The sequence below is a fragment of the Phyllostomus hastatus genome, unplaced genomic scaffold (genome assembly GCF_019186645.2).
Source record: "Phyllostomus hastatus isolate PE091 unplaced genomic scaffold, TTU_PhHast_1.1 phas_scaffold_114, whole genome shotgun sequence".
NCBI classification, from domain to species: Eukaryota; Metazoa; Chordata; class Mammalia; order Chiroptera; family Phyllostomidae; genus Phyllostomus; species Phyllostomus hastatus.
Window position 1 is genome coordinate 9717223 of NW_025334006.1, and position 17185 is coordinate 9734407.

A 17185-nucleotide genomic window follows, 5' to 3' on the forward strand; every position below is an offset into this window, starting at 1 on the left:
AGTTATTTGTTGTGGGGAGGGTCTATGTTGTACGTTATAGGATGTTTAGCAGAATCCCTGGCCTTTCCTCACCAGATGCCAATAGTACTCTCCCCCTAGGGTGACAACCAGTTATGTCTCCAGATATTGCAAAATGTCCCCAGAGGGGCAAAATCTTCTGGGGTTGAGACCCAATGGTTAACAGAATTGAACTAATATGAATTTCTAAGAAAGTCCTTGGCTCAAGGCCTAAACTACTTGATTTCTGAATCCTTTTCAGGGTATAATTTGTTAAACTATTAAGGAATCATACTCGGCTTTGAAATGCACAACCTACGCGTAGCTCATCACTGCCACAGCACAGCCCATTAGGGCTTCTTAATAAAAGAATGAATTATTCTACCTTCCCTCTCCCCAATACCCCTCCTCCTAAGCAGTCAGAGCTCTAGGACTGACAGGCCCAGAACTTCATGTTCTCTTTCGTGAGCCTAGTCAATCAGCAGGATCTCCAACTGTGGTGGCAGACAGGAGTAGCCAGTTTTGAAGTTTGTTCCTTTTCAGCATATCCCTAGGTTGAAGGGAGCAGGGTGATCCTCTAGTTGGAAGTGGGACTGAGGACAGCTCTCAAGTCCTCTCTGGCCTGTATGTAAAGCCTTTTGCGGAGTCTAGAGCTCCACCTGGCTTCACTTTCAGAAAAGGGGTTCGAAAGATGGGTATTATGGAGACTGCAAAGAATTAACATGAGAAGAGACCTCAATCCATTACCTTTTCCACAACCTTTTCCAAGAAGACAGTAAAGATCAGACATCTCTCTGACCATTATTAGGTCCAGACTTTCAGAGTGTGTCATGAGGAGGAAGCTATCTGGTGAACAAGAAACCAAACTAACCGACAATTTTGAGACTAGAGGCCATGGAATTGGCACACACTCAAGTTCTTTTAGTTTACTTGTCAATAAAGAAGTGACAGCTATCAATACCACTGACCACAGTGGTGCCCATAACTCGGAGCTAATCAGGGGCTGGTCCACGAGCTTTTCCATCTTGCAGAGGTGGCTCCTGTGCTGAGTTATTTTTAAACCTACACTACCACACTTCCTTGTCCCAAAACCCAGGTTTCCTGAGGCTACTGGCAGAGGGTTGGATATATAAATAGGTATATCACAAGGATGAAACACACCCCTTTTCCCATATAAGCGCTTCACTTTAATCCATGGAGGTCAGATATGTGATTAAATAGGTAACATGACACTGAGAACGCTTAAAAATAAAATATAAGAAGTCTTAAAATACCTAGTTTGGGAAGTATCAGGCAGCCTGAATAAAATAGTAGAAAAAGAACATTCTCCTCTCCCCATCAAAGGCACGTGTGGGTGTAATGAGAAAATATCTTGCATTCAGAATGTAGAACTAGTTTAGGTTACCAACTAAAGAAGCTGGCTATCAGAAAGCTGCTTAAAAACAGTTTACTCAACTGGTAGTTGAGAAGGAACAGGCAGTTCCTCTGGTTACTCATCCTCTGGCTACTGACTTAGTCAGGCAAAACCTGCCTTAGAGATGAATCTTTGCCAGAATACTTTCTTCCCCGTGGTTGGATGTTGTCAGGTCCTGAATATCGGGGTCCTTAAGTCCCCAAACATGGGATGTCAGCGAGCTTCTGTGCTCTCCACCTCAGGGTAGCATACTGGAGGCTTGGAAAACCTAGACTGAGGCTTTAGTTTGTCTTAAGCTACACTTCTCAACTCCCCAGGATGGTGGTTCTGAGAAAGCAGGATATTTACACATGTAATGGAGGTGGGGGGGATATTAATTAGTGGAATGACCCACCATGGAACATGGGACTCAAGGCTAAGGCCATTCAACCTGCCAGTTGGTGGCCGCGTCAGTTTGGCACACCCTCGCCCTCCAGCAGGCTCTTTAGCCTGTTGCCCGGAAACCGCTCTTATCTCCAAATTCACAGTTCACAGAAGCAGGGAATACTCTCAAGACAGGAATCCACTTTAAGAATATTTTATTTATCTTTTGAGATTACATGTTCATTATTGCTGATCTAATACAATCACTTAGGAGACATTAAGATTTCCAAGAGCCTCTCAGTAATGGTGATCCTTAGAGGTTTTATTTCCTTTCAGTAAGATGACAATGAGGACTAGATGATTATTTATATATATATGTATGTATATATAGTTTAGAACTTGTCCACGTATAATTTGCTGGTGTTGCCTATTTTCTTTCCATGATTTTCCTTTATTAAAAAGAGCCTAATGCAACAATGCATTCTGATTTCTTTTAAAACCATGACAAAGTTAATTTTGAGAAAACCACAGGAGCAGTGATTTCAGATCTGTTCGGAGAAAAGCCAAGCAGCAAAAAAGCTTTGCAGGAGCACGTGGCCACGGGGAGCCGTGCTCACATGAAAGGACAGGATGAGGAGGGAGGGAGAAGGAGGGGAGAGAGAAGGTAGACCAGATATTTTTTTTTTTTGAGAAAAAGAAAACAATATTTACATTAAGAAGGCAAAAAGATCTTGAAAACTAGCACAAATTCATCACAGGGAAAATGGTAAGTATCCCCACAGGCCAAGGCCACCTACAGAGATGGTTAGCCTTCCTTCCCATGCTTCCACATACCTAGGATGCATCTAAGGTGGGAGCTTGAGGGAAGAAGACACATTTGCTCTGATTGCAAGGTAGAGGGAATAATGACCAAATTCCAACACTAAGGTAGAGCCCAAATTCTCAGGAAACCTGAGTCTCCTTCTTAATGGTTGATTGACACAGGATCCCCAGAGAGAAAGGAAGAGAAGTCATCTGAAACTCAGGCAAATACCTCACTAAGCACGGGCAGCAACACTGGCAGCCTAACCTAGAAGCCCAGTGTGGCTCCTTTTTCATTTGGAATAGGTGTCTTCACTATAGCAAGGCAGGGTGTGCTCTGTCAGGATCAGCGCACAGTAAGCTCTACAGAGGGCCAGGCTTTGCTGAGAAACAGCAGGTTATGATTTTTGGCCTAAGAACATAATAGGCTAGAGTCCAGACATCTGCTCAATGGAATATTATCTGGATATAAGGTACAAAAGAATTCAATCTTTTACAAAAGGGGTCCAATTAATATGAAAATCAGGACTGGGTGGGCAAATAAAAAAATTAAATGGCTTAGTGGAATTTTTAGCATTTACATACGATCTGTATGAAAGAATATAGCCATGTACGTGGCCTTATTTCCTGTACTTGCTAAGACATATAGCCTCTGATGAACCAGATTATATGGGCTGAGCCTATATAGTATTTAATTAGGCAAACAGTCATTTACCCAAGGTCCACCTCCATACCTCCAAACGGAAGATCAATTCCAGACTAGCTCCAAGGATGTATGTGAAGACCAAGTAAGTTGGAGAAGGTGGAGGTTGGGGAGGAAAGTTCGAGTGGGAAGGTTATAGTGATCCCGGGTGGTCTGGTGTTTTCTTGAGTCACCTTGGTCCTGAGACTTTGAGGCAGACCATGATAGGGGGGAAAATGGAAAAACAAACCTGAGAGTGTAATTAGGGTTGGCGGGGGGGGCGGGTAAAGAGACTCATTTCATTCAAGATTCGTAGAGCCACTCTAGACTTTAACTCTTAGCACCTATCTGGTTCCAGCGGAACCCTAAGACCAACAGGTCAGTTTCCAAAAGGAATCAAACTCTTAGGTGGGACATAAAATTTCAGGCTGCTCACGTTACTAATTGTTTGTAATGCTGGAGTTACTCAAGAAATGACCTCTGAAATACAGACTCCTATGATGGAAAAGGCCAGAACATAAAAAGATATCCCAACAGAGGAGAAATACCACAGACCAAATTGCAGAGACATTGGATTTCAGTTTCATCAATGGCTGAACGTCTGATGAAGTTCAACCTAGTCAAACTAGCTTGGATCCTCTGGACCCAGTTTATAGTGTCATCTCTGTACAGCTTAGCCAGTTAAGCCGCTAAACCCTGCCCAGAAGACAAATAAATACATTTTGCTTCTTTAGGGTACCAATCTGTATGCCTGGAAAACCTGTCCCTTTTCCAAAACCCTACACCCCAGGTCCCTTGGAAAGTATACCTTTGCCTGATCAGGTTCAGGAATAGTTTTAGGCAGTAAGAGGGTTTCGGGAAGCAATGTTTCACAACGAGACCTTCTTTTCGGAGACAGTGTCAATTTGGAGGGGATTCCTGGGGGCTCTCTAGTGAAATGACAAGGAAGTAAAACTGGGCTGCCACCTCCCTTTCTGAGCAGAGGTTAGTTGGGTTAGAAAGACAGCAAAAAAAAAAAAAATGTCTGACAGATAACAGAGCTGCTGAGGAAATAATGGAGGCACATTCCTCTTCGAACCAGAAAGCGTTAAAATGGACATCAATATTCAAGGAGGAGAAAGTAGTCCTGGGCCAGGGGGCCTCCCAGTAAGCACAGGCACAGCTGAGTTCGTGGTGTAACTCGCCAGAGCCGGGACACTCCTTCCTTCCAACCATTTTATAAAGGAGGCAGTGACAGTGATGGCCGAGGCTGGGCACCCAGGCCATGTTAATTCAGTGGCTTCCAAAAGCCTTACCTGGGGACTCACCAAAGCTAAGAAAGGCAGCTGTTGAACATTTATTCCAGAAAACCCCAGGAAACAAGGAGTCTGGAACCCCTGGACTAACTCCTGCGCCTGGCTGGGAGGAAAATGACCGCTGCTAAGGCTTCGGTGGGGAGTAACGCAAAAGGTGCACTGGGAATGGTCACCCCACTTCTTTCCTTCCTCAGTCTGTCCTCTGCTGCCCTCACAGCCCTCGGGGCAGTAACCACTCTGGGCCAAAGCGACAGGCACAGGATTCTAGATTTTAATAAATAAATAACCTAATATATAGGGTGAGCACGGCGGGTAGCTGACTGGAGAAGCAGCTTGCTGGGTTCTTTTCTGTATAGGAGTGGAGAAAAGGCTTGGAGTTCTATTCCTTAAAACTTCTTCTGGCTTGAGTTACAGGAACTTAATACCTGGAGGGAAAAAGAAAGATGAGACTGTGAGGTTATCAGCTTGTGGGGATGCTGGAACATGAAGAACCTGTCTAGAGGTGTAACAGGGAAGCAGGGACGTTTCTGGAGTGTATGGTGAGGGTAGATCATTGTGGTGCAGTTTCCCATCAGTAAAAATGGCCAGTATTTCTCCACAGAGGTAAAAACCACATCAAGAAGATGATATGAAGAAAGGCAAACTCGGGAAAGAGAAATCTAATGTCTGGACAAAGCCTCAGCGAGTCCTTTGCGGGTGGCAGTGAGGGAGGGTGGGTTTATTTTTCTGAGTCCATGTAAACACGGTGATGACACAAAGACCAATCCCAGTGCAGGAAGCTCTTCACTGCCCAGGCTTCCCTGTTTTCTGGGGAACCCAAGGCACCTGTAGTAATTAGGTTTGAAGGGCCCATTCTTGTTGAGTCCCAGGTACTTGGCCTGCTCATCTGTCAGCTCTGTCAGGTGGGCATCAAAGGTGGGCAGGTGCAGGCTGGCCACATACTCATCTGGAACAGACCACAGAAGCCCAGGTGTAAGCATTCCTGCCTTCCGTGTGGCTATTCTCTCCAGGTTAGGCCTTAAGAAGTTGAAAGGCACCTTCTAATTCTTGGAGCTGAACTGAATATGAAATGCTCAATTTGCTCACTGGCCCTTAGTTCTAAGGAATCTTAGTTCTTGCGCCTCGAGCCCATAACCTTTTCAAAACCATAACCTTTCTTCCTTACAGGCTGTTTTTACCTTGAACTTTTCCTTCTCCTCAGATGAGAAGGGAAGGGAGACATGAGAGCAGTAACAGGACTTTGGGTCTAAAGCAAAGGTTGGGCGAGTGGGGGGACTGATAAATGGGAAGCTCCAACTTTGGTTCTGCCATGCACTCCATACCCTGAGTCACTCAGAAAAACTAACGCTGGTAAATCTGGAAGGAATGACGAGGCATGACACTATAGTGTTTGCTTTGCTGTCAGTAGGCTTAGCTCTCTCATGTGTTTCTGTTCACAGTCTCTTACCCAAATACATATTTTTCAGAACTTTCTGTCATTTCCTATGTATTTGTTTGGTGTCCCTAACTTCATTACATATTCATTCAGAATATGGACCGTTCTCTTTCTTTTATGTCCTTCCAAGGTGTCTAGTCAAGGTAACCCATGTCAACTTCCGACAGCTGCTCTGCATCTAGTGCTAAAGCGAAACGAAACCAGAAGCTGATATATTCCCTGACCTCTGCCTCGGGAGCTTATAAAGCACCTGTATCAGCTCAGGTGCTTGAGGCAGGCTCTTTAAAAATTTAAGACAGTTTAATGTTTCTCTTATACAAAACACCCACATAACTAAACTCTCCATAGAAGCTATTCGGCAGCTTCCCTTTGGCCTGAAACAAAGGGGTGAGAGTTAGAAAGTGTATGTGAAAGTCTTCTTGGTCTGAGAAAAGTCTCGTAGGGGCTATCTGGAATGCAGTAAGTCAGATGTCACAAGGTGGGGGATGATTCCTCTGTCTTGGGGAAAATCTTTTTTTTTCCTTTGGGATTCTTACATATGAGAGAAAATCCTTAAAATTCAAGTAAACTAAACCACAACAAAGTGTCACAACTTCACGGGAGCAACCCGTACGGAAAATGAGGTAAATCTGCTGAGGATGGACCCTAGGAATCACAGCTCCTACTTCACAGGATAAACGTATCCTCCCCCTTATTCTTAAGCAATATAATGCCCCCAAACTTCACTCACCATCTGACTCTGAACTACTTTGGCAAGGATGGGGATGGAAGAACACACGCTTACCCATTTTCTTGGGCAACAGGTAGACATCTTGCTTATAGCGACCCTCCGGAGCATTGTAAAGCTCTATCAAGGCGAGAGCCTGGAAAAGCAGACAGATGGATGCTGACGTGCCATTCACAGCAATCCAGGCCATATGGAGTGAAACCCTGATGGTCTTATGACCCGCGCCAGCCCGCTGCTTTCCCACTCTGCGGGTCTTACCTGAGTAGTAGCGGTAATTGAGAGCACAAATGTAGGCACTGTGGAGCAGCTTAGGTTCAGCAGACGGCCCTAGAGAGCAAGGATTCAGACCCAAACTGGTTAGGACAGTCTCGAGCCTCTGAGGAGTGAGGGAGGAGCATGGCTGCCAGTCTCCAAATACTTCCCAACTAACACTGCTGGACAAAAAGCAGGTGCTTGATAAATAAAAATTAACTGACTGACATTTAAGTGAAACCATAGAAAGTTCTGGAAAATCTGATAAAGGTACTAGACAAAAGATCTCTGGGATTATGTACCAAGAATAGAGATGGTCACATGATACTGAGGCTCAGGCTATGGAAGAGTGCATCTATCTGAATTTCCTACTTTCTCCAGCAGGATATTCTCCTTGTAAGGTATTGGCAGTCCTTTGAAAGACTATCCTCAACGATGATGTAGTCAAATTCAGGGGCAATCTCTCCAGGTCGGGAGGGAAGAGTTTTTTGGATTTAAGGAAGCTGTGATGATTTTTGTGCTCCTTCCTCAGTTTGGTTCTCCTACATTCACGGGCAGTATTGCATGTTGAGCGGATGATTCAGAGACTAGAAGAGCCAGAAACTGCCCCCAATGCCATCTTTTCCTACTTCATTCCCTAGGAAACTTGACAACTTTCTTTGCTCAATCAAAGGAATCAAAAACAACTGGCCCTTGCTTTTGTCACCAAAATTACTAGATGGGACCTTCCAGAGCAACTAGAAATAAATCACCAGACAATGGGCTGACATCAAAGCAATTAATGAATATTTAACAACCTGTCCTCTGCCCCCCAGGACAACTCCTTTCTTGTGAGGAAATAATTCGGTCCCTTTACAGATGCTGTGAAGTGTGTGAGAAGGTAAGATAAGGGGAGGAACAGTGCAGAGAACAGGGAGGATACACAAACATAAACGCAAGGGCCCTAGGTGAAGACAGTACCTATTTTACATTTGCAAATTCAGCTTCTTTAATTTAAACTGAAAAGGGAAAAAAAAGACAAACTCAAAATTTGAGAAAAGTATTATTCTCCTCCTTGTTGTTTTGGCATCTTTCCCTAAAGAGGAGAAAGTGTCCAGGTAAAAACAAGGGGCATCGTTAGAGCCATCAGGAATTTGGGACCAGGGAAGAGAAGCTTTCAAGAAAGGAAAAGTGGCCAAACATTGCCATAAAAGGCCATGTGGAATGAAAGTCAAGACTAAGTCTGAGCCAGAAGAAGCCAGAAGAGGGAACTATCAATCACAGAACCAGGACGGAGCTGAGCACGTCCCACCGTGCGTGTCGGGCTCCGTGCAGGAGAATGGACACTCAAAATCAGGGAAGCCATCAGCAAAGACACGACCCACCTGCCGCTTGCCTAAGATAGTCTTAGTTACAGCCAGGAATGTCTACTTTGTGCCTGCTGATTAAATCATCCCACAAGAGACATTATCTCTTTGTAAGCATGACTCCGAGTGGCACTGGTTCTATTCATTAATTTCTTTTACAGTAATAGTCATTACCTGACTCAGCCTGTAGAGTGACAGAGAGAAACAGGATAATTGGTGAAAAGTGGGGAACCAAAATAGTTTCTTAACTGTCAAGTGAAAATGAAAAGACCTTTCACAGTTAGACACAAAATCCATCGGTGAAGTAGTTAAGCTTATGCTTAGGAGGCGTTGAACAATACGAGAGGGCACGAGGAAAGGGGGATCTGGGCATCGCAGTCTCCCGTCAGGGCCGCATCTCTCTCCCCAGCCTCAGGTCTTACCTCTGCCAGCAGTACTATCCTCTTGCCATCAGGCCATATCACGTGGTCAACTTGGGATCTCACTCGCTCCCAGGTCAGTTCCGGTGTCCGCAGACTCGCCTGGAATACACACAGCAAGCACACCGTCAGCCATGCCAGGCCCCACTTTGTGGACGGAAAGATGTTGAAGGGAGCCATGTCAAATAGCAAGTTGAAAGGAGCAACCAACATGCCAGATGGAGAATACCTGTCCTGGGTTGGTTAGGACTGTTCCATTTCAGGATATCTAATCTTAGGCCCAGCCAGGGAGAGATCACTCAGGATGGCATTCCACAACATATACAGTACTCCCACTCTCTGCTGAGCACAGTAAAAGGTGCTATGGGAAATACAAAAGAAACCAAAGACATGGTTTCTGCCTTCAAAAAGCTCTTATTTTGGTTGGGGATGCAAAACAATACATATGTGAGAGGGGAAAAGCCTTTAAGATACTTACAAAGCAACATGCAAACAAGTGCAAATTAATACAGTGCAAACTGAACAGCTAAGTGCCGAGGAGACACGCACACAGAGAGGATCCGGGCTGAGTGAGATTAGTCAGAAAAGGCCGAACTTCCTGAACGTAGCATGCTGGGGCCCAAGTCCTGCCCTCACGACCCAGTGTCCCGGTTTCTACCTTCTTATCGATGGTGGTTCACCCTAAAGTTACAGAAGCTTTCTGACCTAAGTGCGAATGTGAAGTAGCTTTTAGAGAAATGCTTAATGGTAGAGTAAAGCTCCCAGTGGCTCACCCTCCTTCCATTTCTGTACATTGTATATTCCGAGAACAAGAGGAGAAATGTTAAGTGTATTAACAGCAGCAATCAAGTAACAGTCACAGGGTTTAGACGGAAGACAACTTTCTTCTTCCAACTGGCAATGCCTAAAATAGAAAGGGAATCCATCGTCTAAGACTCCCTATTGCCTCAAGCTGGTAAAGTTGAGAAGTTCTGCCAAAGAGCTGTTTTCAGACAAATAAAGAGAAATACTTCAGATATACAGTAATTATTTACTAAGTGCACACTGTATTCTAGGCACTGCAGTAAAGGATGAGGTGACCGATAATGCTGTAGATTCCTCTACTGGGCTGTGGGCTATTTATAGATAGGGCTGTATCTTCTTTTCAGTATCAGCCTAGTGGGAAAGACAGACATATAATGATATTTCAGTGTATTCAAGACTGTATTAATGGTCTGGTCCATTCATCAGGTAGATGGGAAATAAATTTCTCAAGATGTCAGTTTCATAAATTGGTTACCTTTCTAGCAGGCAATTTGGCAGTAGCTAACAAAATTTTGTATGTACCTAATCCCTGACCAATCTTTTTTTTTCTTTTTTTTCCCACCCTGCCACCCAGCCCTGACCAATCTTTTAAGGCTCTCTATCCTATAGAAATATTTCCTCAAGTTCAGAAGTATAAGTGCCCAAGAATGTTCATCCAGTGTTATTTATAATAAAAAAAATGTAAATCAACAAGTAAATGGCTAATGAGGATAATTTCATATCATGGAATATCATGCAATTACTTTTTTAAAAAGAGTGTATCTATATGTATTAACATGAAAAACATTCCTTGTTGCTAAGTGAAAAATAAAATCTAGTTGCAGAATAATAATTTCAATTACGTAAATTTTTACTTACTATAAACATATTTACATTGTTTGAAATTTTAAGCTAAACAGGTATTACTTTAAAATTACAATTTTAAAAAGAAATTTTATAAACAAACACTGTAAATAGAGTTACAAAGAAAGGTAAGTAAGCAGATAATTTTGGGAAGTTAGGCATATACAAGGTAAACCCCTTACTTAGCCTTTCGAAATATCATCACGGAAGGCATTAACCACAAAGAGCCCAGAGATACTCCTGGGTGACACTGGTGACATTTACTGAGATGACGGGACTTTAAAGTACTTCAAGTTCTTAGTGTCTCACACTCCTAAACTTCTAGGAAACAAGCAATGTTGGTGACTGGGAATAAAGAGCTATTCCATGATTAACAAGAAAGTATTTCTAATACATATTTTCTTAGAAAGAATTGCTAATACCTGTCTTAGAAAGTATTTCCTGAGAAAAAAGATATGGTGGAATCAAGGGAAGCACACTTCTTATGACATCACAAAATGCTTAGCGTAGAGGCAGCTCACAGGCGCACAGAAATGGCTGTGCTGAAGCAGAAGACCTGAGGGTCAGTTTAAAAATGGCGTTGAAAGAGCTGTCCCTGCAGCTCCAACAACCCATTTGTGTCTATCTGGCAGTCACACTGCTCACAAGAAAGGTTTCCTGTGGCTCAGCACAGCTTTATAAGAATTTCTCTTAAAGGCATCCAATTGTCTTTACTGTGGATTTATAATTGCTAAACAATCTACCAGGAAAAAGCTCCCCAATGCAGACTACGTCGTTCCCAAACTAGGTATATGTCCCATTGTAAAGGAGCCAGTTACTGTGCTTGCACAAGTTGGTAGTACATGGTTTTGAACAATGCACATCAGTTTTTTGGGGGAGAACACTGTGGTTCTGGTACTGCTAAGCATGGAGTCAATACCAAGTCTCAGGTTGCAATTCTTTGGCTGACAAAAACTTTTAAAGCCTGTGTACATCCTAGTTTAACCACTTGAATTGCGAAGCTTACAGCCGCACAGACCTTCTACGTGATGCACGAGGGTAAGCAGGTCTGCTTCCAAGGGAGAGGATTTATGTGTAAGACATGGCCAAAAGGCAACTAAGAGCACAGTCCCTGTCACAAGTTCCCAAAGTATTCACAGAATTAATATTCCTCAGAAACAAATGCAGCTTTCTAAATGACCAATTTTTGATGAGCTAGCTATTTAGTCCTAAAAATGCAAGTTAACATCTCAAGGCTGGGTAAAATTATAAATTTCTACTTAGGAAAAAAAAAACACCAAACCGTAAACTTTTGAATAGTAAAAGTATCTGGAAAGCCCGGGCTGGTGGCTCAGTGAGTTGGAGCACCCATTCCGTACACCAAAAGGTTGAGGATTCCATTCCGGGTCAGGGCACGTACCTAAGTTGTGGGTCTGAGTCCTGATTAGGATGCATATGGGAGGCAGCGGATCAATGTTTCTCCCTCTCTCTAAAATCAATAAACACCATCCTCGGGTGAGGATGAAAATAAAAATCTGAGTAAGAACTTACCAATTTATGCTCCTTCGCAGTTTCACTGAGTCGACTTACAGTGATTCTCCACTGTCTTTCTCACACGCTACACCTGATCTATTTAATAAATCCCATTGATCCTACCTTCACAAGAGACACTACTTACCACCGTCACTGCTCACCCATCTGATCCAAGCTACCGACTTCTATCGTTGGAAATACTGAAAGAGCCTCCTGTTGTCCCTATCACTGCCCAAGCTCCAGACATGTTTTCTTTATGTAACAGCCAGAGTAATCTTTTAAAACATAAGTCAGGGAACTTCTGCTCAAGATGGTCATGTAGGTAAACGTGGTACTCACCTCCTCCTACAACCACATCGAAATTACCACTAAACTACAGAACAACCATCATTCAGAACCACCTGAAATTGCGCTCAATGGAAGTCTTCCAAGTAAGGAATTTAAAGAAGAAGGCATACTGAGACTTGTGTGACGGAGGGGTGGAGCCCACACCCAACATGTGGTATATAAATTCCAAAAGGATTTCTTGGCTGTGGAGTTCCCCTTGAGGAATGGAGAGGGGTCCCAGTCACACACCAGGCCCCCCAGCCCAAGGTCCCAGTGCTGGAAAGAGCAGTACACCTCTAACTTCTGGCTGTAAAAACAACCTTTGCAGGTCAGAAGGGATTGGCAAGAAAAATTAAAGCAAGGACCTACAACCAAGATTATTCTACCCAGCAAAGCTATCATTTAGAATCGAAGGACAGATAAAGAGCTTCCCAGAAAAGAAAAAGTTAAAGGAGTTCGTCACCACCAAACCAGTATTATATGAAATGTTAAAGGGTCTTCTTTAAGAAGAAGAAGGAAAAAAAGATAAAAATATGAACAATAAAGCCCTGGCCAGGTAGCTCAGCTGGTTAGAGCATCATCCCAATACACCAGGGTTGCAGGTTCAGTCATGGTCAGGGCACACACAAGGGTCAACCAACGAATGCATAAATAAGTGGAACAACAAACCAATCTCTCTCTCAAATTAATAAATAAAAAAGGACAATAAAATGGCAACAAGTACATATCTATCAACAGGTAAATTTAAAAAAACAAAACAAATTAATAAGAAGAACAGAAGCAGACTCATAGACAGAACATTTTGACAGGTGCCAGATGGGAGGGGGTTTGAGGGGTGGGTGAAAGAAGTGAAGAAATGAAGAAGTACAAATTGGGCCTTGGTTGGTGTAGCTTAGTGGATTGAGTGTGGGCTGCGAACCAAAGGGTTCCCAATTCAATTCCCAGTCAAGGCACATGTCAGGGTTGTGGGCCAGGTCCCCAGTGGGGGCCACGTGAGAGGCAACCACACACTGACATTTCTCTCTTTCTCCCTCCCCCCTCTCTAAAAATAAATAAATAAAATATTTTAATAAAAGTACAAATTGGCTGTTACAGAATAGTAATGGGGATATAAAGTAAGCACAGGGAATATAATCAATAATATTCTAATAACTATGAATGGTGCCAGATTGGGTGCAAGACTGATTGGGATGATCACTTAGTAAGTTATATATTGTCTAATCACTGGGGTGTACACCTGAAACTAATATAATAATGTATGTCAACTGTAGTTGAAAATATAAAATGGTAAGAAAATAGTACTTGAACAATTTAAAAAAATTTACAAAAAAAAGAAAATAAATAAAACATAAGTCAGATTTTATCAGTCACCTGTTCAAAACCATCCAATGGCTTCCCTTGTACCCAGAGTAAAACCCAAAGTCCTAACACGGCCTACCGAGCTCCACATAACACGCACTCCTTGAGCTGTCTCCCACCCCATCCCCTGGCCCACTCTGTTCCTGCCAACACAGCCTCCTTTCCGTTCCTCAAACACGTTAAGCACTTTCTGCCTCAGGGTCTTTCACTCGCCAGTCTCTCAGAATAGAAGGCTCAGAGGGCGTGCTCCTGCAGTTCATTCAGGTTTTTCTTCAAATGCCATCTCAAAAAGACATTCCTTGATCACCCTAACTAAAACAGCAACCCCAGTGTCTTCACCTTGCTGTTCTTCTTCAACATGAGGCACTAACTGACAAGAACTGTCCATTTATTTATTATCTGCCCCCTACATTAGAATATAAAGGTCAGGACAGCAAGCATATTGTTATTCACTGCTATTCTTTAGACAAGCACTCGGCACAGGGCAGAGCAAGTATTCAATACAAACTGGCTAAGTGGGGAATGAACATTCTGGTTTCAATTATTAGTTAGTTAAGTTTGCTATTACCTTACATTTTATTTTATATGCCCCATGACACTACCATCAAAGGTTGAGTAACTTAATTTTTCTAAAGCTCTTCTGAGCATCTCCCTCTCTGGACTACTTGGTTCAGTCATGTACTTTCTAAGAAAAGCACAAAAGGAACTGAGAGATGGCCTTTGGCTGGTGTCCCTGGCAGACACTGGGCTACCTAGCAATAATGCAAAACTCGGCCTAATTTCATCATAGAAGCCAGAGCGATCCTCTAAAAAGAAAAGCCATCCTTTAAAAACAGAAGTGAGATTGTTATAAATCCTATGAGAGCTCCCTATTTCTCTCAGAATATAATCAGGAGTTCTTACAAAGAGACCTTACAATGTCTGGCTCATTACTTCTCTGACCTCATCCTGAGATATCCCTTGTGTCTGGGCTGCCTTCAGAGGAGAGATTACCTTTATAATTTGAAGTAAATCTAGAAATCATGAGAAGGTAATAGCACAACATGCAGGAGAACAAATAAAAAAAAACAGCCTAGAAGTAAAAAATCCTAAATTTTGTGTTCTAATTTCATTTTTGAATCAAAGCAATGACTAAATAATGTACTTAACTTCTTAGTTTCCCGAACTGAAAGTCAAGGGTAAGAATAATGTCCCATGGGGTGGTCAAGAGGATGAAATGAGATAAAGTAAAAATATAAAAATATATAATTGTATTTGGAATTATTTTTATTTCAGTGCTTGAGAGTTTAGAAGGGGGAAAATTCCTTCCCCTTTCCCTTAATCAGAAAGTTTCTCATTAGGGCTTAGAGTAGGACTACTTTCCTTAAGCTTTTCCCATGGGCTCCATAAGCAGATTAATCCAGAAAAGTACAAGCATGAGCTAGACAGTTTAGAAATATTAATATCTTAGACTATTTACTAAAGGGCAGTATGACATGTAAGTGAAACTTAACAACAACTGCAAAAAGAACTAAGTGATTCATTATAAGCAAAATATCACGGTAGAACAGAGTCATGGAGCCATGCCACTCAGAAACCTCAAGGGCAGAAACAGGCTTTGGTAGGTTGTCCAGCTATTTTTATAAATAGAAGAACAGAGCAGAGTTAAAGAGAGAAACCATTCAAAACAGATACTATGAGAAACCATCTAAAATAGATATCACCCAACAGGCTCTCAGTGGATGAGCTGATCCTTACCTGGCAATGCTGAAGCTCAACCAGAGCAGCCCTCAGTGGAGGTAAAAGCATGCTTTGCTTGAGCCATTTACCCAGAGAGAAACACAGTTGTGCCAGAAAAATGCCACAAAAGTTTAAAACCAGAGTGAAAGCCACAATAAGAGATACTTTGGTAAGTCTGAAAAGAAATCAATAACACTTCTATTAACTATTACTTGGGCAACTTAGTTGGACCAAGTGTTATGTTGGATTGAAAAGTTTTAGGGTGAATATAATCAAATTAGAGGACCAAAGTGATATATTTTCCAGGTTTGAGGAATACGAGGAACATGTGCCACTGCGTTGGCTGTGGCACCTACAGGTCCAATTACTATACGTTTGGAAAACAGTCCAGAGGACACTGAACCCAGTGAAAGAGGGAGAGAGAGAAAAGAAACCAGAGGGTTCGCCAGACACAGTCAAACGTAAGCCGTGTTCTCATTCCAGCCCATTGATTTCACTCCCTGGACTTACTTCCTTAAACCAACCTACTTATCTCACTTTTATGGTTAAGATTAAACATCCCCAAGATACTGACTACCATTTTATAACAACTAACTCACATTTATTATACCCTTTTTGTGGTTTTGAATTTACACAGCTGACTCTTAAACATAAAGATAAAATGTCTTACAGTGTAAGTAGGTATCAAGCTTGGGTGGAAGACAACAATCATTTAAAATGATCACATTGAGACAAAGAAGCTTTATATTATCCACAAGCACAGATCATAGAGCTAGTAAGTGAACAGACTGTGGTCGGCTCTGCCGGGACAGGCACATTTAGGAGGGCTGGTGACCCTGTTTCTTCCAGTTTTTTTTTTTTGGCAAGGAGAAAAGAAAAAGCCCCCAGTGATGAGTCGCTTAATCTTACCACGTCAATCTCCGTGTTGGAATGTCCCATGTTACAAACAATGCAGCTATTCTTCATGCGGTCCAAGTGCTCTCTGGTTACTACATTCTTGTTACCTTAAAAACAGAAGAGACAGCCACGTGAGAAGGGATGAAGCTGGACCCCTACCTCACACCACATGCACAGTTTAACTCGAAGTGGATCAGAGGCCTAAACATAAGAGCCCAAACGAAAACTCTTAGCAAAACATGGGAATAAATCTTTCTAACCTTGAGTTAGCCAATGGTTTCTTAGATGTAACATCTAAAGCACAAGAACCAAAAGAACAAACCAACCGAACCACACTGAAATGAAAACTTTTGTGCTACAAATAATACCACCAAGAGAGTGAAAAGACAACACACAGAACAGGACAAATATTTGCAAATCATATACCAGATAAGGAACTTGTATACCAAATTTGTAAAGAATTCTTAGGTAACTCAATGAAATGACAACCCAATTTAAAAATGAACAAATGCCCTGACTGGTGTGGCTCAGTGGGTTGGGCATCTTCCCACAAACCAAAAGGTCACCAGTTCAATCCCTGGTCAGAGCACATGTCTGGGCTGCAGGCCAGGTCTCTGGGTGGAGGGGTGCAAGAGGCAGCCAGTTGATGTTTCCCTCAAACATCAATATTTCTCTCCCTCCCTCTCTCCCTCCCTTCGCTTCTCTGTAAAAATAAATAAAATCTTTAAAAAAATTGAGTGAATGACCTATACAGACATTTCTTTAAAGATGCTTATTAGCATCATCAGGGAAGTGCACACCAAAGCCACAGTGAGACACCGCTTCACGCCTGCTGGGACAGCACTAGCAAAAGACAAACATCAACAACTATTGGCAAGGATGTGAAGAAACTACAGTTCTCATGCGTAAAATGGGGGGGTCGCTTTAGAAAAGTCTGGAGATGCCTCAAAATGTTAAAAGCAGAGTTACCATATGATCCAGCAGTTCCACCTG

At 42.5% G+C, this 17185-nt stretch overlaps 1 protein-coding gene across 9 annotated transcripts in view; it reads right to left on the bottom strand.

Annotated features, from left to right (window-relative positions):
* Positions 1 to 1972: 1972 nt before the first annotated feature.
* Positions 1973 to 17185, bottom strand: part of AHCYL2 (adenosylhomocysteinase like 2) — a 149702-nt gene continuing 134489 nt past the window's right edge. For all 9 annotated transcript variants that reach the window (XM_045855553.1, XM_045855551.1, XM_045855559.1 and 6 more), the window contains 6 exons: positions 16205 to 16299; positions 8735 to 8833; positions 6973 to 7041; positions 6772 to 6850; positions 5378 to 5498; positions 1973 to 4977 (listed from right to left, as the gene is read on the bottom strand). In XM_045855553.1, the coding sequence (XP_045711509.1) occupies positions 4971 to 4977; positions 5378 to 5498; positions 6772 to 6850; positions 6973 to 7041; positions 8735 to 8833; positions 16205 to 16299 (470 nt within the window). In that variant the 3' untranslated portion in view covers positions 1973 to 4970. The remainder of the gene's footprint in view (positions 4978 to 5377; positions 5499 to 6771; positions 6851 to 6972; positions 7042 to 8734; positions 8834 to 16204; positions 16300 to 17185) is intronic.